This window comes from Phaethon lepturus, unplaced genomic scaffold (assembly GCF_000687285.1).
Source record: "Phaethon lepturus isolate BGI_N335 unplaced genomic scaffold, ASM68728v1 scaffold6440, whole genome shotgun sequence".
Taxonomy (NCBI): domain Eukaryota; kingdom Metazoa; phylum Chordata; class Aves; order Phaethontiformes; family Phaethontidae; genus Phaethon; species Phaethon lepturus.
The window spans coordinates 10630-38360 of record NW_010513924.1 but is presented as its reverse complement, the minus strand read 5'-3'; the positions used below and the strand labels follow the sequence as shown (position 1 = coordinate 38360).

At 37.0% G+C, this 27731-nt stretch overlaps 1 protein-coding gene across 1 annotated transcript; it reads left to right on the top strand.

Annotated features, from left to right (window-relative positions):
* Positions 1–368: 368 nt before the first annotated feature.
* On the top strand, positions 369–27482 carry LOC104614712 (lactation elevated protein 1-like; the record flags this gene model as incomplete). Its single annotated transcript, XM_010291351.1, has 7 exons — positions 369–426; positions 6429–6652; positions 17318–17369; positions 18002–18103; positions 19495–19625; positions 25005–25104; positions 27424–27482. Coding segments are annotated over exons 1-7 (726 nt in total), but the record flags the coding sequence as incomplete, so codon positions are not given.
* Positions 27483–27731: the final 249 nt, after the last annotated feature.

Genomic DNA, 27731 nt, shown 5'->3' with positions numbered 1-27731 from the left:
ATCCCTTTGGCCAGCCTGAGTCAGCTGTCCTGGCTGTGTCCCTTCCCAGCTCCCTGTGCACCCCCAGCCTCCTTGCTGGCAGGCCGGCACAAGAAGCTGGACTGTCCTTGACTGCTCAGCAACAACTCAAAACATCAGCACATTATCAACAGTTTCTCATCCCAAATCCAAAACATAGCCTCATGCTAGCTTCTGTGAAGAAAACCAGCTCTATCCTGGCTGAAACCAGGACATATATTTTCTGCTTTATAACCAACACAAGGTCTCTATCCTGAGAAGCTTACATCCCAAGTCTTTGTTCTTCTGCAGGTTTACACATGTGCTTAGCTTTAGTGCGTAGCTTTAATTCATCCAAATCCTTGTATACCATGGGGCAGTTTGCGACTGATTCTGCAGAACTTGCACATACGTTTAATAAAAGATGGGGTGAGAACATTGTTATCTACAGGTACTAGCATGCAAAAAACATGTCTTTTCTGACCTTTTGCTACCTTCACTCTTGTTCTTCTGCAGGAAAATAACCTTTGGAGCTACAAGACTGTACCATTGCCCTTCCCTATCACTGTGGTATCATTTAAGAAAAAAAGATTTTGCAACAGTTCTGTTACCAGCTTAGTTACGAGTTTAGTGATGTCTCCGATACCACCATCTGCCTGTTGATAAAAGTGCCCTCTAACTCCAAAGTCCTCCTCTTCTGTCATGGCAGCTGTGTTTCATAGGCAATTTTAGAAGCTTTACATTAAGGGTTTGGAGGTTTGAAGGAGTTTTCCTTCATTGTGACCCAAATTAATATTCTGAACTTCAGCTTGGCTTGTTGAAAACAGGACAGTTCTTAAAAGTAGCTTTTTACTACCTTTTTTTTTTTCTCTCTCCACACACAAATTGCAGCGTTTGTGAAAAGCTCTCAAGGCAGAACTCTGTCTGCAGAGCAGTAATGAAACAGATGTGATTCCTGTACGGTGCCTTAACGCTGGTTTAGCAGAAGCTGTTCCGGCTTCTTGATTGTGACTGTTGGCAAATGTGGCAGCTGAGTGATTTTAGGGTCATTAACCTTGGTGCAGTTGTAACTTCTGTGAGTTTGATTTAGGTACAGTTCTCAAACAACTGTTAGTTGAAAATATTTTTTATCTTTAAGACAAACAGTAATTGACCATTACAGCAAAGTGTCTTAGGAAATGGTTAATTCTCCATCTCATATGTCTTCAAAATAAATTTTCTTCAAAATATGCTGTAACCAAACACAATTTTTGAGCGTAGTTCGGGGTAATTAGATACATTTAACTTCCCTTATACTTAGAAAGGTCAATGTTGTCTTCCAGCCTTAACCTCCATGAATGAAAACTATTTCTGATCATTCCCATGACAGTGGTTTGAAGCATACATACAACACAAGGGTTAAAGGTGATTTTTTTTTTCTTTCCATCATCAGTCCCCTGAAGTACTTGTTTCACCTTTGTTTCCAGAATTAATAATACACATTTTCACATATACTGTGAGTGACCCTCTAGTGAGGTGAATATTGTAATCTGAAGCATGACTTTTGCAATGAAAGGAGTTCAGTTCCATTTGTTTGATCGTTGCTTCTTTACCTGGATATTCTCTGTCATGGTATTTCTTTTTTTCTTTATATTTCATCCTAATAATGGTCTAAAATTCTAATTGTGTGTTTAAAAGATGTTTAGTTCGAAGGCAGTAAGAGGTCTTGCAGACCAAATTTGAATTAATGTGTAGAAGTACAATACTTTTTCTCCTCCAGAAGTGAACAATCATCTTAAACTCACATGAAATCTTTTTGTGTTACTTGAAAACTCACAGATTAATAAATTCCAAGTTGTCAGTTTCTGCAGTCATGGAAAGATAGCAAAGATGGAATTCATGTCAGGGAAGCCCAGGTTCTTTTCCTAGGCCCTGAAATATGAGGGAGACAAGGGCCTGCTAGGAGTTTTGTTACGGGAATTCTCTTCTGACAGATTTTAGACATCGCAATTCAAAACCTTACATAATGAAATCCAACTACTAGGGAAAAAATAAGGTTTACCAGGGTGAGTAGTGTTTACCTCAGTTACCATTCTGTGCCCTCAACCTCCTGGCTGCTGTCAAGATCAATTTTTTGGTATGCCACAACCTAGCTTCCATTTCAGATTGTCTTCTTACATAAATAACTCTTAGTGTCTGCCGCAGCTGTGACTGTTGCTTTCATAAGCCCTGTCATTGAAACTTGCATGCCTTTTTCCTGTGTCATCTCAGACATCAGTTCTAAGTAGCAGTAGGAAAACTTGACAACATACTGATTAGTTTTTCAATTTACTGCGCTTTTCCAGTGCAGAAGGTCCCTGGAGTTAAGAACACTTTTTCTTTTTGTATTTTTATGTAGGCACTTGTCTTTGTGGTGGTAAATTAATGCCAATTTACTGAAGGTGTAAAATCACTTTAAAGGAAATTTTTATCATTTCAGATTTTTTTTTTCGTTAGCCATTTATACATTAATAAATTTTTTTTGGCTTTGTTGAGCTTTTCCCCTCAGATTTCTCCAAGGCAGGACTTTTTTGTGTGTATCACAGTAGGTCTTTGCTGCAGCTTGGTTTGTGATCCTTGGATAGGCAAGCAGAAAGGAAAATGCAAGCAGATAATTTTATGTCTTGAAGTAAAATGAGACTACACTTAAATGTGTATGATTTAAGAACAGGAATTTAATAAAAAATTGCAACCTGGTGGCAACTCTTAAAGAAGCGGTGAATGTCAGGTTAAATGTGGTGATATCCAACACTGTTCTGCACTCTGGAGTTGGGAAAGATAGGTTATGGATAAACACATGTCTGTAGTTTTACACTGTTTTGTGTAAAAATGAGTAATGAATTGGTGCTGGGCTTTTCTATAGTCTTACCTAGAACACTACATAGAGATAGAAGATACTTTTTGTGTGTGTGACACTTAAAGATTTCAGAAGTGAGCTAATAAAAATTGTGTAACAGTTTATGTAATACAAAGATTAGATAATGAAACAAGAAGACATAAATGAAAACCCATCTTTTGCAATATGGAGGAGAAGGCTGTAGGACTACAATTAATGCACTGAATCATAGGTGATTCCTATCCTAACGGTAGTTTCCTTTATGTAAAATTATGGAAGGGAATTGCCTAGTATTCTTCTGCTATGTATTAAAATTTCTAAAGTTTCCTCTTCACTAGCAGTTTGGGAATAGATTACTACAGAAGCATTGTTGTGTGAATGATTTTGCAATCTGTCCCACAAAATGCAGTTTAGAATGGAAGACCCACATTTTTTTCTGTCACTTAGGATAGTTTATCACTTGAATAGCTGTCTTCTGTTGACTTACCTCTAAAGACCCTAACACTTTTAAAGAGCATATGCTTTTATTTTGCAGCTACAAGATTGAGTTTATTACTTACCAGTTACTGGATTTCTCCTGGTAGTGTATTATAGTGTGGCCCCATCATATTTAAATCCCAGCATTCAATAATATTTTAGAAGAACAGCGAGTAATTTGTCCCATGACACCCTCTGTTATCACTTGTGCATACTCTCCATCTCTGTCATTTGTTAATGACGAAGTATTTTCTTCCACTCCTGGGATGGTTAGCTGCAAGTACATGTAATCTGAGACAAAACCCACGCTTCTGAGCTGTCCTACTGGTGTGCTTTGTGCATGGGAAGGTCATGAGCCACAAACCCTTTCTTAGCCCTAAATCAGCTGCTTTTTTTTTTTTCTCCGATCATGTGGTAAGCAGTGGGAACTGGTGGGTGTATAGGTTAGTATAATGGGGCACTGGCTGTCCCTCACATTGGAGCTCTCAGAGCCATTAAGCGCTACGCGTTGCTAAGGCATGGATAGTTTAGAGGTAGAGATCACAGAAATGAGGTTGTCTTTAAGTGGCAGTGGAATGGTTGAAAAGAAGAGGAAAAAAACTTTGAGATCATCTATGCCTCTTCCTCTTTCCTTTGGAGTCCAATCAGGTATTGCTGACCTGTTCCTGACAGGTTTTTGTCAAACTGATTTTTAAAATTCTCTCCCCATCAATGACAGTTTTACAACTTCTAGACTATTAATTGATTTCACTGCCTTAATTAGAGTTCTTAAGGTAACTGAATAAATACAGTTTATTTTCCTTTTCTTGGTACCCTGTGTGTATCTGGAGATAGCTATGTTCTTCTCTTCAGTCTTCTCTAAAGGTTTTACTCAAATTTTTGCAATAACAGACTTTGAATTCAACTCTCTTTATGTGATTTCTTTAGCTACTTTTAATTCACAGCAGTAACTCAATTCCTTTAGGGCAGGAGAATTTGGTGTTATTATTGGCTGCAGATGTCAACAGTGGCTGTCTTGCTTTGGAGAAACTAAGGTGTTACTTGCAATAAATAAACATAATTCAATTTAATTGTTTAGTTTTATCCTTCTTTTATAATTTATTCATTTCATGTTTCTTATAACAATTGAAAACTCTTCTTACGCCTCTTATAACTTCTCTGTGGGTTGTGACCCATGGTTTAACAAATAGTCTTTTAAATCATCTTCTACTCTCCCATTTAGTCATTACCTCTCATGAAATATGATGTGAAAATTGAAAAGGGCAGACTATACCAGTAATATTGAATAGAACAGTTTGTTTTTTTCATGTGTGCTTATATTGCCTTTCATATATATACAAGAGAGTACTTGTGACTCTTTATTTTACTTTTTGCTCTGATAGTGTTATGATGGTGTCTTACTGTCAGTTTATGATCCAGTGTAGCCCCTGGATCCTTTTCTGCGGAGCTGCTTTTTAGCTGGTCATTCCCCACCCCTAAAGTTATTTATTTCCCCTAAGAACTATACTTTGTCCCTGTTGAATTGCATCCTATTTGTATTAGATTCTTTGTCCAGTTTGTCAGAATTGCCTCGCCTTCCAGGATGTTTGCAGACCCCTCCTGACTTGCCGATGTCTGTATTCCCGGTCCATGTACTTTATTTTGCTATATACAGGTCATGAATGGAAATTCCAGAATGCACCAAGCTGAGATTCTGAGCCCTCTCTGAAACTCTGCTGCAAATATGCACCTAGTTAACTGTAGTTATTGTTCATTACATGTAGTTTTTCTAACTGTTTTTGTACCTGCTCAAAAGTAATTTAATTTGCAACTCACTTTCCTACTTTATATTGTATGACCCAATGACAAAAGCATTACTGCAATTATGATGTCTTTCCTCTACCCACTAACCATGTTACCTGATCAGGGAGGAAAACTTTTTCTTCTTGTGCTGTTCCTGAGGAGCTGGCATTGCTTTTTATTTGTTATGGTGTTACCTTGTTAAGTGCTTTATTTAAAAAAAAAAAAAAAATCTGCTTGTACTTGTTATGGTATTTTTGAGTGTTTTACAGTTGTTTTGAGTGCTGTGTGAATTTCTGGATTTGCCTTTCTTTCCTTTCTAGATAAAAAAGTTGTTTCATTTTCCTAGTATTTTGGAACCTTACCTGCCTCTAGTGAGGCCTCAAAAAAAGCTGCTAGAGGCCATTGTGTTGCTTAGGAAATTTACCTAAAGCATTTAGGGGTGGATTTCCTTAGATCTCAGAATGTTCAAAATATCTAACTATGTAGTCTGAGATACACACTTTTCCTACTCCAATCTATTTCTTTTATCATTGCTACAAATTGTTTTACTCATGATTACACTTAACATTTTAAATGACAGTAGAGGTAAAGAAGATATTAAACACCTTTTCAGTATGTTCCATTGTTAACTTTCTGATCTTACTGACTTAGCAAACCTTCTTTGTAATCCTGTGTATTCTTTCCTTTCCTAGTTATAGCTCATTTCATGTCTAGCAATTCTGTCTTTTTTCTTTTTTTTTAAAAACAAAATTTCTGCTTAGGGATGGCCCTATCTCTTCTAGGCAGAAGATAAATGCCAGCAGAGCAGGCTGTGGCATTGCAGGGCTTCACAGCTATTGCCTTGCTTAGTGTGGTCTTTGAGTCTTTCAGCTTGCTTACAGAACTCCTGTTATGGTCTCCTGTTTGCTGGCTTTTAAATTCTTTCTGTCTTATTTAGCCCACCTCTCTCTAAAGGATTAATCTACTCAAAGAAATGCAGTTTGGAATTTTTGAGTGGTTTTGCCCCTGTTGGCGGGGGGGGAAGTCAAAACTTCCCTTGCAACAGCTTACCCAAATCTTACTGCTCTCCAGTTGGGCTTTTTAGTGTCTGTGCTTGTGAATAATAAAAATAAATGTTAAAAGATAGTACTAGAGGTGTTTACTACTAAAGTTAGAAGTTGATTAAATGAAAAATGAAGGGTTAACATACTCTAGTGGTTGTATGGGCAAGTAATGTATATACGTCTCCATCTAAACTGTTAAGAATGTGTGTTGTTTATGAACATAGGAGGGTGCTTTTCAAAACTTCTCTATTAATAATCTGCTTTTCATTTTACAGCATACACAGCTCAGGCAGATGAGAAGACAGTCACTGGTACTCCTACAGACGCTAATGCCAGAGCCTTACTGGTTTGCAATGGACCTTTAGAACATTATGACTTTCTGATTAAGCAAGAAGAGCTGAGGAATGATGAGCAACAAAGAAAAGTTGTGCAGCACTTGCAGAAGTTGCATGAGAGCCTTAAAGGCTACAGCATCAGTTCAAAAAATCTTATCTCAAAGGTGAGGCTTATAATGATAAAAATATTTTTTTGCGTTTATTTTTGCTCATAGGAATGTGCTTAAAATACATAAATCTCTGTCACTAACACGAGTCTTATTTTTGCAGCTGGGTTTTTACAGATAGATAATTGTTTATATTTGGATCTCTGTTAATTCTTTTTTGGTTTGTAAAATTCCAGTGGCACTCTACAAGTAATCAAATTAAATATTATGGAAATAATTCTATAAGAAAATTTGATATGATTTTGGTTATGTCTATCATCTGCTTTTCCAAAAATGTCAGTTGGCTATAGGAGAGAGGGGCCTAGACCAGGTTTTAATTCTCAAGCACTGGTATAACACGTGTATTCTAAACAACAGAGCTCAAGGAGTTATGGTCAGCGGTGCAGAGTCCAGTGGGAAGCCTGTAGCTAATGGTGTTCCCCAGGGATCAGTACTGGGTCTGGTTTTGTTCAACATCTTCATCAGTGACCTAGATGAAGGGTTGGAACATACCCTTAGCAAGTTTGTTGATGATACAAAACTGGGAGGAGTGGCTGATACACCAGGAGGCTCTGCTGCCATTCAACAGAATTTGGACAGACTGGAGAGTTGGACGGAGGGGAACCTTGTGAAATTTAACAAGGACAAGTGTAGAGTTCTGCACCTGGGGAGGAAGAACCCCATGCACCAGTACAGGTTAGGGGTTGACCTGCTGGAAAGCAGCTCCATGGAGAAGGACCTTGGAGTCCTGGTAGGCAGTAAGTTCTCCATGGGACAGCCATGTGCCCTGGTGGCCAAGAGGGCCAATGGTATCCTGGGATGCATTAAGAAGAGTGTGACCAGCAGGTTGAGAGAGGTTATGCTCCCTCTCTACTCTGTGCTGGTGAGGCCTCATCTGGAGTACTGTGTCCAGTTCTGGGGTCCCCAGTTCAAGAGAGACAGGGAACTTTTGGAGAGAGTCCCAATTGAGGGCTACAAGGATGATTAAGGGCCTGGAACATGTCTCGTATGAGGAAAGTCTGAGAGACCTGGGGCTGTTTAGTCTGGAGAAGAGAAGGCTGAGGGGGGACCTTATAAACGTCTATAAATACCTGAAGGGTGTCTCTCAGGAGGATGGAGCCAGTCTCTCTTCAGTAGTGCCCAGTGATAGGACAAGGGGCAATGGGCATAAACTACAGCACAGGAAGTTCCACCTCAACATGAGGAAAAACTTCTTTACTGTGAGGGTGATGGAGCACTGGAACAGGCTGCCCAGAGAGGTTGTGGAGCCTCCTTCTCTGGAGACCTTCAAAACCCAACTGGATGCCTTCCTGTGCAACCTGCCCTAGGTGATCCTGCCTTGGCGGGGGGGGTGGGCCCCCCTGGGTGATCCTGCTTTGGCAGGGGGATTGGACCAGATAATCTTCAGAGTTCCCTTCCAACCCCTACCATTCTGTGATTCTGTATTTGGGTTATACTGAACGCTGATGTTTTGTGTTCTAACAGATCTTCCATGAATATAAGTGAAATTAGCTGGCAGAGTCTAAATCATTTAGCTTTGCAAAACTTTGTAATATAGATTAGACATGAAATTTTATAAAAATGTGTATTCTTTTTGGTGTTGTTAGTCTCCAGGTGAGGTAAGGTCTGCACCCCAGTTGTGTTTTTGGGAGCATCACAGCTCCTTTTCAAAGTATTAATAAAAATTCAGACATATGCCTGTTGCACAGTGCCTCAGCGACCATAGTGCCTTAACATTAGTAAAGCTAATAGCCTGCTGTTGCAGCTCTGTAACTTTTCCCTGAAGCTGTTGACTCAGTGTTTTCCAGAGCCTCTGTGGCAGTATCTTTGATGTTTTCTTCTCATGCTGTTGTTCTCAGATTGTGCTCTTGTGGCCTTGCACCTGCGAATCTTGGTAGTGTTGTTATGGCAGGTTCTCGTGGGAAGCAACTAGAACTGGTCTGAGAATCCCCCCCATAGCTTTCCTTGCCTCTTGTGTAGATTTGAGTTTATATCCCAGAAAACCAACCATAGTGACCAGCAAAGTAGATAAGACATTTAATTACTTGGTAAATATTAGGCAATCATAGATGTGCACAGAAGCTGAATGACCAGTGAATATGCTTCATTTGCACCTGATTAACATAACCCAGTCAACACAAATAGTCATAAACTTGGTGAGGGGAAACAAGAATAGGGTGTTTGACTGAGTGTGATGATAAAAGCATAGTACTGGGGAAAAAAGCGTGGCAAAATATTCATTGCCGCCATTATCTTCACTTTCCCTGCCTGCACTGGAGAGACACCTCCCTGCCCCTAAGAGGAGGTTGTCTGGAAGCTGTCAGTGCTCTTCCCAGTCAGCCACTCAGTGTTTTCCTTTTTCTTTCTCTCGCTTATACCGCTTTTGTTTTTATTTTTTGTCAGAAGTAAATTTCACATTTAAAGTCAATGTATGGCATCAGCTGCAGACCTTGCTAATAAATCTCCAGGTCAGCCTTTCTCAGCATCCTTTATGCAACACACCACATCTAATGGGCATAAATTTAAATATCTAACTCTATTGAACTTGTTATCTAACCATATACTTCCTATTACAACCCCAAATTCTCCTATTACCTGGCATAAATACTGTATTTTTACATGGCAAGCCTAAATGATGTAGCATGAGATCAAGGGAACCAAAGCCTAACAGGGCTCAAGCTGCCTTTAAATGACATGCTGTCCTCTCCCATTTAGGCACCAAATGCAAGTTACAACTCTGAGGCTCTTGTGATGTGTATTAGCTTCAAGGCATCAAAAACGTAGAGAAGAGAATGTTGGTCTGAGAACAGGTATTATACCTGTATATGTGCCCATTTCAAATAGGCGAGTAAAGCAAGGTGCAGAGCATTGGGACACAGGCTTGCCTATCAGACTGCCTCCAACATCCCCCGAATGCTTTAAACTCATATATGTAACTGGAGATCATGTATTTGCTAATTGTATGCTTGGCTGTGTCCCGGTTTCAGCTGGGATAGAGTTAATTTTCTTCACAGAAGCTGGTGTGAGGCTGTGTGTTGGATTTGGGATGAAAAGAATGTCGATAATGTACTGATGTTTTCAGTTGTTGCTAAGCAGTCAAGGACTATCCAGCTTCTAGTGCTGGCCTGCCAGCATGAGAAGGGATGGGGGATGCACGGGAAGCTGGGAGGAACACAGCCAGGACAGCTGACCCAGACTGCCCAAAGGGATATTCCATACCATATAATGTCATGCTCAGTATATAAAGTTGGGGGAAGAAGCAGGAAGGAGGGGATATTCGGAGTGATGGCATTTTGTCTTCCAAGTAACCGTTATGCGTGATGCAGCCCTGCCTCCCTGGAGATGGCTGAACGCCTGCCTGCCCATGGGGAGTGGTGAATGGAATTCCTTGTTTTGCTTTGCTTGTGTGTGCAAGCAAACACATGTGTTTGCTTTACCTATTAAATTGTCTTGATCCCAACCTATGAGTTTTCTCACTTTTACTCCTCTGATTCTCTCCCCTATCCCACCATGGGGGGAATGAGCGAGCAGCTGTGTGGTGCTTAGTTGCCGGCTGGCGTTGTACCACAACAGACTGGAAATGCCATAAATGTCTTCCTGCCTCCTGATGAAAAGCAGCAGATTAAACACCTAGGAAGGAGCTCTTTTTTTTTTTTTATTGAGATACAGTGAAAAGAAACCTGAATGTGAAATAATTCCATGGAGCAGAGGCCAGGCACTCTGTAAGGAAAAGCTCGAGAGTAGTGAAGTACAGGAAGCAAAGTGCTAAGGCAAGACTGCTCCTAGAGGGCAATGAGTGTGTCTTTGGAAGTTCTGCTCTGGAAGCAGTTGACCCGATCATCCTTATGGGTCCCTCCCAACTTGACATATTCTATGACCCGGCATTAAACAGGGGGTTTGGCCGCATGATCCCCTGAAGTCCCTGCCAACTTAAATCATTCAGTGATTCTAACTCTGATGTGGGAATTGGAGCCAAAGAATGGCTTGGGGTATTTTTTGCCTGCTCTGGCTGGTGCGTCAGCTCATCACATTACTTACCATTTTACTTTTGGGATTTCTTTAATTAAAATTATTAAAAACATAAAACCAATGTAAAAATGATAGATATAGTCTGAAAACTGTATGTTTATGGTGTTCGAAAACACTTATTTATACTGCATGTGGGTGTGTGCTTGTGGATCCATGTTGTCTTGATGCCTTTGTAGGCTAAGTCTTGAGTCTAAATGAGCCTCCTGATTCAGTTTGGGCAAGTACCAAATAAAATGTGGAAATTTCCTCTTTCAAAATGATTATTGCTTATCTTTGTTATCCAAAGCAATATGGCAGTGTGCCTGAAGGAGAACTGGTTTTGCATAACTGTAAGGAGATCAAGCTGGATTCAGCTTGCCAAACTACTTCTGTAAATGTAATCTAGCAGGCCAGAATTTTGTGTCTTGAGGATGCTCGATGTGAAAAGTTTGTGGTGGGGTTTTTTTTTTTTTTTTTTCCATCTGTCTGGGCATCTTTTTAAGCTTTGGTGTTGGACTCATAATCTCTTAAATTGCCTATCTCAAAATTGTCTTTAGACATGGTGCCTGGACTGTAAAAGAGGAAGTAACTCAAAAGGAAGCCGGTTATCTGGCTTGCTCTTACATTATCTTTTGGACATACTTCCAGACTTGTATTAATTTTCATTCTTTAGAAAAAATGCTATGATGAAGGTGTTGGTCTGTCAAACCTGAGGATCAGTAAGCTAGAGCATTCTGGTAAACTGTTTTGGACATTTGGATATTCTGTTCTAACAGTGCTGCCTTTGAGAATAGTTTTGAGGGCTGACTTGTGTTAACTAGAGTGCCCTGAATCATTATCGTTGTTAGAGCATGTGTCTTGTAATGGCTTTGTAGATCAAGCATTATGTGGGTTGTTATTCACTGTTTCTTTGATTAGGGAGCATGAATAGGGAAGAAAGTCTTTATTGCAGAGAACAAATACTAATCTTACTCTATTTAGGAAATTGTGATGCTACTTTGTCCCTGTATAACAGTGCTAATCGCAGTATTGCGATAAATCGCAGTGCCTGACTGACACTTTCTTAAAAGCAAGAAGTCAAATGCCATTTTTTAGGTTGAGAATAGTTTTTGGTTTTCACTAGTTCCTTTAAAGCACTCCTCTCTTTCATTTAACATTGCTTCAATGCCATGCTTTAATTTTAAACTAGCTTTTAAAAATTGTTGCATGGTTTGCTGGTACCTGTGAACTAATGCCACAGTCAGTGAGAAGCAGCCATAGAACTACTTGCTTTTTGGGATAGGTGGTGTTGCAGTTTGAGGTTTTTCTTCTAGAGCTTCATACCTCTGTGGAAATCTTACAAAGATTGATAATCAGGTTGAGCACTATGGTGCTGTGCCATGCATCAAAACCCCATGAAGGAGGAGAACAGTGAGTTTTGTGTAAATCTGTTAAAGCCTGCTAGCTTGTGTAATTAAATCAAATTATGATTCATTCCCCCAGCTGCTCCTCATAAGATTTGTTCTCCAGACCCCTCACCAGCTTCGTTGCCCTTCTCTGTACACACTCCAGAAACTCAATGTCCTCCTTGTAGCGAGGGGTCCAAAACTGCACACAGTATTCGAGGTGCGGCCTCGAATGACATATGCTTGTCATATGTCTGTATCTGTCAAGGAGTTTTTTAAGTAAGCAAAATACACGTTTTTCTACGATGGACTTTCAGGGTAGGAATGCTGTTGCAGACTTGGTTCAGTTTTGAAGAGTAGAACAAAGGCTTTTCATGCCAAGCAGAGGTGGCGAGTACTGCTCTCTGGAATCGGCCTAGGTTTAATAGGATTTGTGTAGGCTTATGAGTAGAAGTAGTTCACAGAACTAGTAGAAGGCATCTCCAGGAAGTACTAATGATACAGGGCGCAGGTAAATCCTGTGTTTGTGAATAGCTCCTTGGCACTCTTCTGGTACTTTGTAACTTTGAGTATGCTATAAAGTACAAGATAAACCTTCTACCATAGGTGTTAACAGTTGTTTTTATGATGAAACGATTTGCATTGGTTTTGCTTAACACTTTGTACTTAATGGGTTTTAATAGATGTAAATGAAACAAATTGATGTCTTTTAAATTACTTAAGGACTTTTTGGAAATAAGTCAAACACTTTAATCAGTTACACATAGCAGTTTGTAGGTTGACTTTTTGCTTTTTCGTGTTTCTAGCAACTTGACTAACTTCCTTTTAGTACAAAATATCCTGTGTTGAAAAGAAGCTACTGGCAGCTTTTTAGAAATAAAAAATAGTGGTGCACAGCATTTCAAACATGCTCATTTTTCCTGGCTCTGTCGTTGAATAGAATTTTGTTGAGAAGTTGCAGTGAAGAGGGGGGGAGAGAGGGAGAGATACAGATAGAGAAGCCTCTCTCTGTCAGCCACTTCTTTAGTCTGAGATTCCTTATTTTATTGCCTGATTTCTTCTGTGGTGCAATTGCAGAAGCCTTTTCTAAAATAACAGTTAATCCAGAAATAGAAACTTTTTGCACTTCCTAACCATTAGAAGAATGGTCTGCTTTGTTTTTAGATTTGTTCTTCATTTGTCAGTTTTTATCTAAATAGTTTTATTCACTAAAAATATGATAAAAGTAGGATTAAGGAACAAGTATTTGTATCAGATACAATAGAAGCATTTCAGTGTTTATCCGAGAGACTTGCATCACTCCACATTCTGAAATCAGTAGTTGGGGGACACGACACCAGCAATTTCCTTTATGGTAATAAAACGATGTATTTTTTTTTTTATGATGCAGGTTTTTTGGTGTGTCAGCTTAGAATGAATTTGCGGAGGAAAAACAGTTAGTCTTGCTGCAAGCCAAGTAGGCTTCTGTTTTTCGAAATTATTACTCAAATTTGAACAATGTCTTTGATCTTCAACTTGGTGAAAGCATGGCCTTGTATGTTGAGATATTTTGAGATCCTCTGAATTGAAGTTCAAGGCTGTAAGAGTTTGCATAGATGTTTCAGATCTCTAGCTTTTCAAAATAATACCAATTGGGACAGATTAAGAGTTGTTGAGTTGCTGTACTAATGACTTGAAATAAGCTCAATTATAAGTGAGGTCATGTTTTGAAAAGAGGTATGAACAATAGTAAACACCATTCAAGACCTTGAAAATGTCTTCAGCTACAACAGCAACCAAAAAGGAGGTCTGAAAGAGTGGGAGAAAGAGACAGTTTTTGTTAGTGTTTGTAAGAAAATTTGCTGTTTGGAGACTTTGCTATTGAATTTTGCATATTTTAATTAACCACCTTAGTACTGACATGTATTTTCACTTAAAAATTTCTCAAATCAGTGTGTAGATATTCCCAGGAAATGAGTTGCTTGCTTCTGGTGTCTGAGGCAGGGAGTATGGGAGAAGGTGGGAAGACATTGCACATAATTAAAGATATTTAAGAAAGAATAGGAAGTTGTCAGAACGAAGGAGATGTTTTGACCAATATAATTCCTTAGATGAGGTAGGATATTGATTGATTAAGGTGAAGTTTAAACAAAAAAGAAAAATCTGATGTGATAGAATCAAAGCAAAGCATGCCATTTTGAAACAGAAATGTGTAAAACATTTTGATATTAGAGGAGAGAATTCTGTAAATCTGGGGACACTAATGTGTGTGTCTTCTCGTGGAATTGTAAATATTTTAGCATATGAATGATTTTCAAAGAAAAGTCTGTAAGTCAACTGATCTATAAAAGGAAAAAAGGTTTCTGCTGTAGCGTGTCCTGATGGTAATGAGACTTGGTGAAGCACTTAAGTTATGTTTTCTGAAATTATTGCAAAGAATGTTATGGGAATTAAAAACCTCGGACGACTCAAGGGATTTGACACATTTGTGGTGATGCCCTCCTTTGAAAGGATGTGGTGAGGATTCAAAATACATATTTAAAGATTCCTAAATTCTCTCCTTCAAAGTCAGATTTTGTGCACCCCTTAGTATCTTTGGTTTTGTACATTTTAAATATTAGCTTTAACATCCTAAAGTCTTGTAATTGTTGCAAAAGCAAATTTGTTGTCAGTCAATTGAACATGATTATACTGACACCCCAAATATACTGCAGGATAATATGAAAGTGAGGGATAAGGATTCATTCATTTAGTTTGTCTTCCTACATCTGCCACTCTTCTTCCTTCTATCCCCGAAACAAACAAGACCACCCTTACTTTAGGGTAGCTGGAGGATCTTCTGCATTAGATCTCCCCCCTCTCCTTGTTCTTTTGGAGTGTGTGTTTTAGTAGAACCAAGATCAGTCTTCTGCTTTCTTCACCCCCACACACTGCTGTCTTTCCTGACTGCTTGCTGTGCTCTAAGTTGAGCCAACAGCATTGATTGGATTTTATCAGAAAACCTAGTGGAAGTTGCTCTTTTCCTTACACAACTTCAAGGTTTCAGAAGATGCATTAGAATAACTTAAATAATTTAAAAAAAAATCAATTTTATGATCATGCAGAATAGCTTGAAACCTGTAGGCTGTTTGAGTTTCAGTATTAAAAATCTACTGATTGAGTTTAATTTTTTTAATAAAACATATATTAAAGAAAATATTCTTAGTGTTATACAATACCTGAGAGATTGAGGAGGTGAGTATCCTAAAGGTGACAATAGTGTCATTTCTGGCAGAAGTGTACAAAAGACAATTTTGCTTGGAAGTAAAATATCTCCTACAAATTTCTTCAGTTGCTCGAAGAGGATAAGAGTTCTTTTGGCACTTGATTTACTCTTAGAGACGATCAGCTTCAGAAAATGTGTTCGGATCTGCCACAATATCCATTCTTCCGCCCCCCAGCTCCCCCAAGCAGTTAGATATCACTAAAAAATTGCTGTCTTCACAATCTTCACAAAAAAATAATTCAATTTTTTAAATTAACCAAGTTGATTTAGACTTTAAGCCAAGCCATTATATTGTTTCCTTTAGCCAAAAAAACTTTTTCTGCAATATGTTTTCTAGAAATGGTAAGTATTGGAGTGGTAGTAAAATATGCCTAAAAAGATGAACTTCAAGAGGGTTACATGTAATTATAAACTCTTTACAGTGAAAAAAAGGTAGGCATTACTACTTGTTCTGGTTATATAACCTTTACAAAAACAGGGAAAGCAGTATTCTAAACACTGATCTGTTTTTCTAGCTTTGTGTCATTCCTTGTGAAACTGCAAATCACATTAATACAGCCTTTTAATGTAATAAATTTAACGTGTTAGTCTCTTGTCTTGTTAAAATCACTGTTGTTTATCTCAAATTAAAAAAAGAAATTCCTGTGAATGTCTCTCTCATTTGGATGTTTTTCCGTTTCTCCTTTCTTTGCTGTGTAACTTTGAGCATCAGTAGTTTTAATGAGTTCAAGCTCTTAAAAAGTACACACTGAAAAATGTTCATCAATTAAATTGTCTTGCAGTGCTTTGAAAGCTCTATCAAATAGTTGCAGCCTTATCTATTAATGGAATGGTTTCAGAACATCTGAAACCCTGTTCATCCACAGATTGATGATAGAAATTTTTGATTATCCTATTAATATAGCTCTAAATTAAATCTATAATTGGGTCTTATATAAGAGCTGTGCTTGCATATTTTCTGAATAAACTGGTACTATAGACCTGAGGCATTATCTGTCTACCTTTTGGTCATATATTTTCTTTCATATTTAATTAGTGTTTTGCTACTGACTCCCCCGTTTCTTTAATATGGCACTGTATTTTGAAAAGTGCTTTAGATTCAAGTTGTTTAGCAATTACCTAGCTCCAAATGAGACCACAGGGTTGCAATTTTAATTTTCCTCTGTTTTGGCTCAGCTCATAGAACTCTGAAAGTAGAGCACTTTAAAATAACCAAATACTCTTCTGCAGTCTTTTTGTGGATGTCAGTTTAGTTTTATTGATTTGATGAGAATTTTGTTAGGATTTACAGTTTTGTAGAAACTGCTTCTTTTTAAAATTACACGAGGTTTAAAATTATACTTGGAAGTGGCTCTGCACAATACTAGGAGAGGGCGAGGAACGGTTTCAAATAGAAAGTCTTGCTGTTATTGCAAGTTTTCCCATAAAAATATATATTTGAGTAAAATAGAATAAACTACCAGGTATCGTAACACATGTCCTGAGTAATATTAAGAGATTAAAAATTTTTAAGGGGATCTACAATGCTTACTGGCTTTGCAATACTGATTTTCTAAATCCTAATGGTTTATATCTTAAGCAGAGATGCTTTAATAGGTATATTGTGCATATATCTATGGATACTACAACACTGCTTAATTTTATGTCCTTTTACCTAGGACTGTTTGTTTACATGGCTTAATGAGGAAAAGGATTTGTTTTGAAGATGATGGATTGGGAAGCATTTAATCATTTTATATTTGTTCTGGTAAAACGGCTTGTGTGCTAGGACTGGGGATGAGGATATTTTCACAATGATCTTAATAAACAGCAAACCAAAACCAAACCAAACCCTGCATGTGTGTTTGGTCGCTTTTATAGAATTTGCACAAATACAACTTTAAAATTGCTTACCAATTCTGAGCTAATGATTTATTCAAGTTTACACTTGCTCGCTAGTGCTACTTTGGTGGCTAAGTATAGCTAGTTTCTTCCTTTACCAACAGTAATGTGCTTGCCTTTATTTTACCCCATATTTGTATTTATTCTTTTTCTCTTCATTTGCAGCTCTTTGCAAAAAACAAACCCCCCAAAGGTCTTTATGTCTATGGAGATGTTGGTAAGTTTCAGTTGCATCAGTTCCCCTGGAATTTTCTCTAAGTGCATGTTTATTCAAATTCTGAAGTGTCTAAAAGCTTTATGTTCATGTAGCATTATCACTTTAATGAATTTTCCAGGATGAGTTTTCTTCCACGTTATGATGTTATTTAATATAATTACACTCTGAGTTGTGGAATCTGTTGGATTGGACTACATTACCATGTGTAGTTTTGTTTCAGAGTTACCCATGCACTAATATTCCAGAATGCAATGTAAGAATTTGGGAAGTAATCGAGAGGGCCACGGGGAGAATTTATATATTCTGATTGCAACAATGCAGCATAAAAACATACTTGCTTTTCAAAAGGAAATACTAAGGATGTTTTCTGGATGCATATGGAGCCATTTGTGCAACCTTTGGGCCATCTCTGTATGGATCAAAATTTTAAAACAAAAAAATAAAAACGCAGTTGTTCCAAGTTTTTGAACATAAAATGTAACTGTTCTTCACAAACAGTCTGGTCTTGTACTTACTCTGTGGAAGAGTATAGTTTCATTAGTTTAAAGCTAATGAACAATCATTATTGTAATCAGTACATACTGTTCTTAAAATAGCTAGCTGTTTGGGGTTTTTTTGTTTTTTATTTGAAGGAACGGGAAAGACAATGGTGATGGACATGTTCTATTCTCACTTAGAAGTAGAAAGGAAGAAGAGAGTCCATTTTCATGGCTTCATGCTAGACGTACACCAGAGTAAGTGCAGGCACAGGTATTTACAAGAATTTTATGAATTACGATATCTGTTAAAAACGTTTGTCTCATTCTCATATTCATATTAATGAACACAACTTTATTTAAGTATTTAAGCAAAAAAAGTAAAAAAGAGAGAAGTTAAAGGATTTTAGCATTTTCTGTCATACCAGAATAGATATTTATTTCATATTATTTCTCAAGTATCTTTTCTCAATTCTGTACACCTGATTATATGGAAAACTTGGGTGTATATTTAGGATTAAATCCTTAATTAAATGTTCTCCAGTTACCAGTTAGCTTACATGCAATCTGAAAGAAGGCAATTGCTAAAACTGAAACAGTAAAGGTTAAATTGAATCTGCATTTTGAATAAGCAATAACTAAATCAGATATAAACATCAAGGAGAACAACAACTGTTCTGATTGGCAAACTTAGTAATACTATTGGCAATTTGGAGGAAAAAATGATAGAAGGAAGTTCATCCTAAGTCTCAGAAATTTTCTGACATAGTGTATAAGGCACTGCATTTCGATGGAGATACTGTTTTAGATATTTTAACATTTGCTTCTGTTTCTGAATTCTATGACCTTAAAACGCTGTGCAATTGTTAAATAAAACTGTAATTTACAAGTATTGTGACAGCTGCATTTTTCTTGGGAAGCTTTCATTGGTGTAAAGAACTTCTGCCACTTTTAGTGCCCTCTTTTCTGTTATCACTGGGTCACTGTTGAGATTTTCTGTTTCCATTTCTTGTCATTTGTGCTTAATCTTAACAAAGGTAGATTCTTACTGCAGGATCTTTGTTCTCCGAATGTTTGTTTATAGTCAGTTGGAATACAATCCATGCGACAGTGAAGTATGGATGAAATAATCTTACTTTGTGCCAGTATCATTATCTATACTTTTTAAAATGCAACTTGTGTTGCTATGTCTGAGTTCTTTTAACTAAATGCCTTCTAAGTATACTTCAGACCGTGCAATGCACAGAGCTGTGCCATTGATTTGTAAATGCCGTAAGGGTTTTTAATACTCTGAGAGAAGATTAAGACAGAAAATGCCAAATTAAAGTGAAACTGAAACTAGGGTCATGAATTGGAGCAAGATAAAACTGTAATTTATATCACTCTTTAAAAGATAAAGTATAGGTGCATAGCATTCATTTGATTTTTGTTTTACGTACTTCTAAACAAGAAAATATGAATCTCAGAATCTATGAGCTTTTAATAGTGGCCTGGATGTGGTTTTGCCTTCTTGAAATTGAACTGAATTTGAAGCTTTCTTATTTTTACTGGACTAGGTTACTTTTTATTTGGTAGCTACATAATTTTGTTCTCCCTATCTTAGAAAAAGAAGTATGAAATACTTGTTCTTTTATGTTTTATCAACTCAGGAATACATCGCCTTAAGCAGAGCTTGCCAAAAAGAAAGGCAGGTTTTATGGCCAAATCATATGACCCAATTGCACCAGTAGCAGAGGAAATAAGTGAAGAGGCTGCTCTCTTATGTTTTGATGAATTTCAGGTAAGAAGTCAGAGGTTATTTCTTTGCTTCAAGGGAAACCTCATAGAATTACTTTTAATCTTAAAATATGACACTTGTTGGTGCTAATATAGTATTTGAATTACTGGCCAGTAGTGAACTGTAGAAGTTGAAGAGTAGAAGTCATTTCACAGTTTTGAAGATGATGTTTGTTGTTTTGGTTTTTTTTCCAGGAGATATGATGTAAGTTGGCAGTTTAAGTCCCCTTATAGTGCTTTCATTTACCAGTCTAGTTACTGGTCATACAAGGGGATATTAGAGTTTGGTGAGAGGCTCCTGAGTACTTCAGGGCAGGGACCATCATCTTGTACTGAGTCTGTACAGTGCCCAGGAGAGTAGTCACCCGATGCTTGCTTGGCATGCCTGGTCTTTGCCCTAGTTCATATAATGCAACAGAATTGTCTCAGTGTGATTAAGGATGTGGAAATAACATGTCAAATTCAGCCTAAATTCTTTCCTAGAGTTACTGGAGCCTTTGGCATGGCAGTGCTAGATTATATCAATGTAACTAACATTTTAAGAAACTTTTATTCAATTAAATGTGAAAATTAAAAATAAACTCATAAAATGATCTTTGCCCAAGCTAACTCGGTTGTTTCATTTGTTTTACACAGCTTGTGAATTTTGTTTTAAGGGTGTGTCATAAATTTAAGTGTAGAAGTGCTTTTTAGGAGAGGGGCTGGAGGTATTTGGCAGCTCTAATCAACTGAGTCTTTTTTTCATTCAGAGAGAAAATGCAGAGCAAGATAAGAACAGATCTGTGTTACTTCTCAAATCACCAGTAGTGGAATAATCATCTGTTAGCTGTGAATTATGTTCTTAAATTAATACATTACTGAAAAGGATAGAGCAATTTGTATCTCCTAGCTATTATTTTACAAGTCTGCACATCCAGGAAAATAACTAGTTTATGATCAGCTCCCTTGAAGGGGATTTTTGTAGCTGTAAAGTAGTAAGTGTTCTTTTAAGTTACTCTTGCATTTTTTGACAAGGTGTTTGATCTATGGCTTCAGAATGTGTGGGGTCATTGCAATTGCTGCTGTTTGATCATTTAAATTGTGCTTTATCTAGTAAATATGAATGCTGGGCTTCCAAAACTTGCAGTATAAAATCTAAACACAGAGACAGTTGTATTTATACTATGAAGAAATGGGAGGGTTTGGAGAGGGCAGGGAGGAGTTTTAAGTGTCATGACATCAGATGCTCAAATGGTAGAAAGAGGCACCTTTGCTGTACCATGTGTTAGTGTAAATAACTGCTTTTCTGTGTAAATGCCCACTGATTTCATATCCTGGTGTTGCTGTGTTTCCAGACTGTTTGTCATGTTTCCACATTTTAAGGAGACAGACTGGTATTTTTTGTTTCCAAATTGATTGCCTGCTCCCCCTGCTGACTTGCTTGAGGTACACCAATCACTTCAATTGTAAAAATCACCTGGTTTTGTCAGCGAGTCACAGTTGGGAAAGTAATACAGGAACTATATTTTAAAATGTGTATCTAAGACTTTGCATTCTTATGTGAATTTTAAAAATGTACTTGTTGTGGGTGTACTAATGTTCTAAATTCACAGATTTCTGAACAGCTGGATTTCTTGACTGATTTTCTGTAGCATGGAACACTATGCAGGCTTTGCCTACTGAAGAGGAGTCCCATCTTTCTGACATTTTGCAGAAGGCACTGAATTTGGGAGAAGAAACCTTCTGCTTAAACAGTCATAAAGTAGTGCAGTGACTGGAAGAGCAGCTCACATGGTGGCACAATTTACATTGATAATAAGGAGCCATATCTTAGTTCAGGATGTTTGCAGCTCATTTCCCCAGTGGAGATAATGGCTAGATTACACTGCAGTCTGATTCACTCATATTTAAAGAATTATTAGATCAAAGTGAAACTGGAAAGAGCTAGAGACTTAGAACATATACTAATCTGACTTGCAGACAAAGCTATGGGGCTGTTTTGACAGATACAAAGTCAAGTTGGGTCTATACTATTTTGGCAAAATACTTGTGTGTGGAGGAAACATCAGAAAACTATTGATATTTGGTTGAAACACTTCAGGTTGCTTTCAAATACCTGTTTAAAAAAAAAAAAGCTGAATTTATTTATCTTAAGATCAGATGTGGATGAGTGGTATTGTAGCAGGGACAGCAAAAAGTAGTGTTAATGCTCATATTTCAGAGGAAAACAAATACAGAACTTCAAAAGACAAAAGCATTGCTGAGGTTGCACATTCCTCTCTGACAGTGGGCTAAAGCAAAACAGAAGTACTCTGAAGTGAATCTTCTTGCAAAGCCTAGAGAAATGTTGAACAAGTGGAGAGTTGACTAATTGATGTAGAAAAATATTTCAGTACTTTTAAAAGTAGTTCTGTGCGTTCCAAAATATTGTCATAATAAAAAAAGTAATTCCTAGGTCTTAAATGTTTCTTTTTGCAGATACTGTGTGATAGCCAGGACCTGAGTGATGGCATTAAGCTTCTGAGTTTGTCCATTCTGAAGCAGGTTTTCATCAGCATTTGCCTGAGCCACAGGCTCTTGGGTTATTAAAGCACTGCTGTTTCTTACTGATCTTTGTCATACAGTTTACTGTAAATATTCAAGTCTTTAAGCCGTTCTAAAAATGTGTCCTTATTTTGAAGAAAAACCCTAGAATTAAGCCATTTCTAATTATAATTTTGATGTTTCAGAACACAGAGGCTGGCCAATAAAAAGAGACTAGTTATTGTTTAGTGACCAAGTAACTACACTCAGGTAATTAGACGCTCTAATTTTGGCACATGTTTGTAACCTATGTTAGTTAGTATTGATACTGAAAACAGAATCCCTACTTCTTGGTAAGCTGGATGATCATACAGTGTTAGTCTTTATACCTTTGGTACCACTTGGACTTAAAGCAAATTACGATTTAGGGAGTTTTTACTAACCTGCATGCTATTAAAAGCCTCTAATAAAAATTAGGCTCTTATTTTGATGCTAACACTAATTACTGATAATACATGCTTATGTTTGTCATTCATTACGTGGAACTGTACCAATCAGTGGATGACTGAGTCTCAGGCACTTACACATGTAAATTAACTATTAGTCTAGTGTTTTTTCTTTCTTTTTTTTTTACGTGTATCGTAATGGAAAGCATCACTAGGTCATAAAAATCTTTTCTCTTAAATGCTAATGAAATTTCTCCATTCTCTCCATTAGCAGGCTCTCCTTATTGGTAATTTGTAGCCTTTGCTTTTGTTCCCAGTTGCAATGAATGCTGGATACAGTAAAAAACATGAGAAATGACAATGCTTGAGTTACTGTCTTCTCCGTGCTTTACCCTGTAGAAATTTTCTGTCTTTCCCAAACTGTATTAGATAAAAAGAGCAGATATTTGCATGCCAGTTCTCAAAATGGCCCTTGCTTTTTGTCAGAACTTTTGAGACTTGTATATGGAGTTGAAAACATCATAATTCCTTATCAAATAACACTCTCTTATTCATGAGAACTGTTACTGTTTTCTTTTATGTGAGCATTAATATTCTTTCTCCTCCCTGTTTTCTAAAGGTAGCACACCTTACAGTATTTAAAAAAAAAAAAGTTTGTATCAAAATAGTTTATATAGTTTATATAATTTATTTTATAGATTTACATAATACATTTTTAAAAGTTTGCTATTAGGCTTGCTTTGTGGTACAAGAAATTTAATTACCCCTAAAATGCACATATATACTGATTCCTTGTGTGTCTTGGTTTTTAGAAACAAGGAAAGTTCCTAAATTTTAGTATTCAGAAGAAATAAATTATTGATAGGTGAGTGCATAGGCAGATACATTAGACATATAGTACAATAGTGAATTACTATGAGCTTTTTGGCATATCGGATCTTAGTAATCAGAGATGTGCAAATCTGAAGGGCATGTTACTGATTGTGAAAAAGTTTGTTTTTGAAAACAGAAAAAAAATTCTATATTAATGCATTCCATAGAACTAATTAGAAGAAATCTTTGGAAGAAGGAAACCGTTGTTTACATGCGGTTCCTTGTGAACATTATTGCTTCCAAACTAGCTGAAAGGAATGTAACCTAAGTCTTTTACTGTATCTAGTGTAGAATTAATTTTTTTTGCTGCCTAGAAAGGTCATTTAGAAACGGGGGAATGATGGGGAGTGAGGTGGTGGTAGAGTAAGGGAAAAAAATCATACTGGTTAAAGTCTTTCTGTAGATGTATAACTATCACAGCATACACATCTGAACTGGCAAAGCATAGGAATCTGTCAGTCTGTTGTTGAATGAGTCTGTATAACTCTCAGCATGCCACCACTTTTTTTTATTTTCTCAGAATTGGAGGTCTGTTTTGGTAAGTCAAAATGCAACAAGTGACTGTATAATAATCAAATGGAGTGCAGGAGAAACAAGTATAATGATGATAAAGTTGGTTTACTTATTAGGTTTGTTGATCTCAGCTGGTAAACTCCTGTGAAATATAAATTGCTGTTGTAACAATGGGGGCATTTTGTTCAGAAAGAATTACTACTTTCTTTTTCTGTTTGTACAGCATGGTTTCTGTTTTGTGTTCGTCTTATTTCTGTACTGTGAAGCAAGTTATAGATATTTAAAGAAATTTTACTTTATGGCTTATGTTTTAGTCTTTTTATTTTTTTTTTCTCTCCCTGGTATTACTTGTCCCACCCATTTTTATTTTTTGTTAGTATTTTGTGCCTGAAGGTTAGAAGAGGCTGACTGTGCTGGAAGTGACTGCCGTGCCTTTTGATTATTCATGGACAGTAATAGAAGGCACTTAAAAAGAACAATGAAATTGCTTATTTTTGTGATGGGCCATCTGTTGAATTGTTTTTTGCAACAATCACACAATAGTATCTATGTCATACCATTCTATTTTCAACAGCAGCTGATTATGTATAGTTGGCTACTTGTCTTTATTTCTGAAGTCCCATGACCATTTAAATTCACCTCTGCAAACCTTTGCCTCAAAGGTAATAGAAATGTAAAACACCCAGTGTGTATTTTCTTTCTGTCTTCTGTTTTTTTCATGTTGTTTTTAATTAATTAGGCCTCTTAAATGTTTAGGTCTGTTTTCTGTGTCTCCCACCTGTAGTTTTATAATAGAAGTTAACATGGAATCATTTAGCAATTGGTAAAGAAATGGTGGAGTTTGGCAATAAAGAGCAGGCAAGTTTTGAAAGACTGATACATTCACTGCTTATTAATTATCCCTTTTATTTTTTTTCTTGCCAAGCAATAATTAGAATCTTTCTCCATGGCTTTCACTAACAAGTATTTTTCCTAGCTATAAAGCCACTTGCAGATCTATTGCAGCAGAAGCTGAAAGCAAGATAAAACAATTGTGTTGTCTTCTACAGGTCACTGACATTGCTGATGCCATGATTCTGAAGCAGCTTTTTGAAAATCTGTTCCAAAATGGGGTTGTCGTTGTGGCAACATCTAACAGGCCGCCAGAAGGTAAAAACAAACATGGTATTAGTATTATCCAAATACAGTGAATCTCAATATCTTAAAAAAATCGTGTTAAAATCATATAGTATTTAATACTTACAAACTCTCTAGTTTTCAAGAATCTGAGATACTCCAATTTGTCCCCTATTTTTTTGTGTTCTTGAGGAAGAAAGGTTTTTCACTAAGTCTTCTCCCAAAACTCAAGGTGTTCCTCCCCCCATCTCCCCTGGGGGGAGGGGGATTTGTGAAAACACAAATTCTTCTGTGCGTTCCGGTATTCTCTACTCTATCCAAACCAGTGGGAGGGTATTTGGGGACAGGGGAGTTCAGCAGAGGTAAAATATTGCTTCTGTTTTGGAAGTATTCCAGGACAGGAAAAGATCATGTTCTGCAGAAGAGAGGGGAAATTGGAGTATGTTCCTTCCTGGTTTGTAACAAGGAAACTTGCAGACTTGATCCACCAGCTCAAAGGAGGACCCCTTATCAAAATACCATTCTCTCAGCCTGGTTTGACATCACTTGTTGGGAATTACTTAGGTGGAGTCTTGTTTCCATTTCTAACAATATTTTTAGATAGAGAGTGACTATCTAGGTAGATTCTTCTACAAAGTCCCCAAATCTCTATGGGTTTTAACCAAGCAGTAACTGTAATTTTTTGTAGAGGAGAAAAATGTTTGTTATAGTGTAGCATTAGCAGTTAGCATAGTGCATGCTTGCTACGCAGCTTTTATGACATTTCAGATTAATTTCAAATGTTTGCAAAAATTACTGAAAGTTAATTTTTCTACCCCAATTAATTGAGTAAAAGAGAACCACTAAAGATTTATAATGCACTTTATCTACAAAAAACAAAAAAAAAGAGAAGAAAATGCTCAAATGTTTTTAATAGAGGGGCAAATAATTTCCCGTTGGTTTATTTTCCTTGTTTGAGCAAACAAGATGAAATCATAACTACTGTAGTTGGGTTGGCTACAGATAAACTGGATGCGGATGCCTTACTCAGTTGGGAACCATCCTTGTGCTTTTTGAAGCACTACACTTTAAAGTTCAGGAGATATTTTTATCGTAACTTGGGTTTTGTTTCCCACATCTTAAATTGAGATGTCAGTTTGTGACCATTATTGTTGTATGGGTTTTTTTTAAAATACATGTTAAGTCACTGTGTCAACCTGAAAGATATGCAGTAGTACTAACTACCCAACAGAGAATGTCAGGAACAGCATCTCCTGAACTGAGCTGGAGATGCAGTTCAGACATGGATCAATGCCTGTCTCTTCTTCCCTTCTCACTACTCTTCCATGCTCACAGCGTGTGTCTGAAGTCCTCCCACAGGAAAGAGGTTTGGGTTGTGTAGTATGCTACATCAAGGTTTAAGACTGAATTGAGAGATTCATTTCTTGTGGATACAAAGGGGAAAAGTGGCCTTTTCATTAGACAGCAGATGTACCCAGCTGCTGACCATTTAGTGATATGCTTAACCATGTAAACTGCCCTGGGGAAAGATGAAGGGAAATACTCAGGTGCAGTGTTTGAGGAATCCTGGCTTCATTTCTCCACCAAGACTACTGTTTATTTTTCTTATCCTCACAAAACAGAGACATAATACAAAACTTATTAACTAGAAGAACTAACAGAAGTAGCTGTCTTACCGTACTGTTACATGTTCACTAATTTTTGCAAATAAATATGCACTTCGTTGCTGTTTTAATAAGTGTATAGCTATCATGATTTGCAGAGTTATGAATGAGAATGATACATGGCTTCATACAGATTGGTTAGTGATTAGAGTGCAGAATCACCTTCACTGATATTTTTCCTAAATGTTTTTGTGTACATATCCAATTTTGTGAAAACCATTTTGTAAGTGTACCACAGTAAACTGGATGATACTAACTTTGTAACTCAAATAGTGTATTTTTAGTTTATGTTGGGTTTTTCCTCTCTGCCAAATGCTTGGGACTTAGCAGTTGCATAGTTTTGGCCTTCTAATCATACCAATGTATAGCCAGCATTACAAATCCTTTCTTATATCCTTACTTTAAAACAGATGCTTGTCTTATTTGTTCTGCTAAAATCAGTTATATGTTGTTAGAGATTTAAGTCATGTTTCCCTCCCTGCCTTTTTCAGACTTTCTCAGGATGTTCCTTTCTTCCTTAAGAATTGAATTTTCATACAGCAAAAGAAAAACCAATTTCAGCTCTCCTTTTCTGCCTTTTGTTCCTCCTCTCTCTAGCAACACTGAGTTTTATTTGCCAGACTAAAAGACAAGCTGACATTGTTATTAAGACTAAGTAGCAAAATGATACTGATTTCCTTTCTTTCAGATCTCTATAAAAATGGTCTTCAGAGAGCTAATTTTGTACCATTCATTGCTGTGCTGAAGGTAAGGAGAGTCACTTGTTACATGCTTTTCAATTTTGCCTGCTGTATTAATAAATTAGAGATTTGTACAGGATTGCTTTGATACTAGTTCCCAAATAAGATGTGTACACTTTAACTGTTTGAGGCAAAAAGAATTGAAGGTAAGGCAAAAAGGAAGTAATCTTCTCTAGAATTAACATATCTTTAAGGCTGGACATTTTTAGTATGACAAAAATTACCTTTTTGACTAAGGTAGTAGAATTTGTTTGTT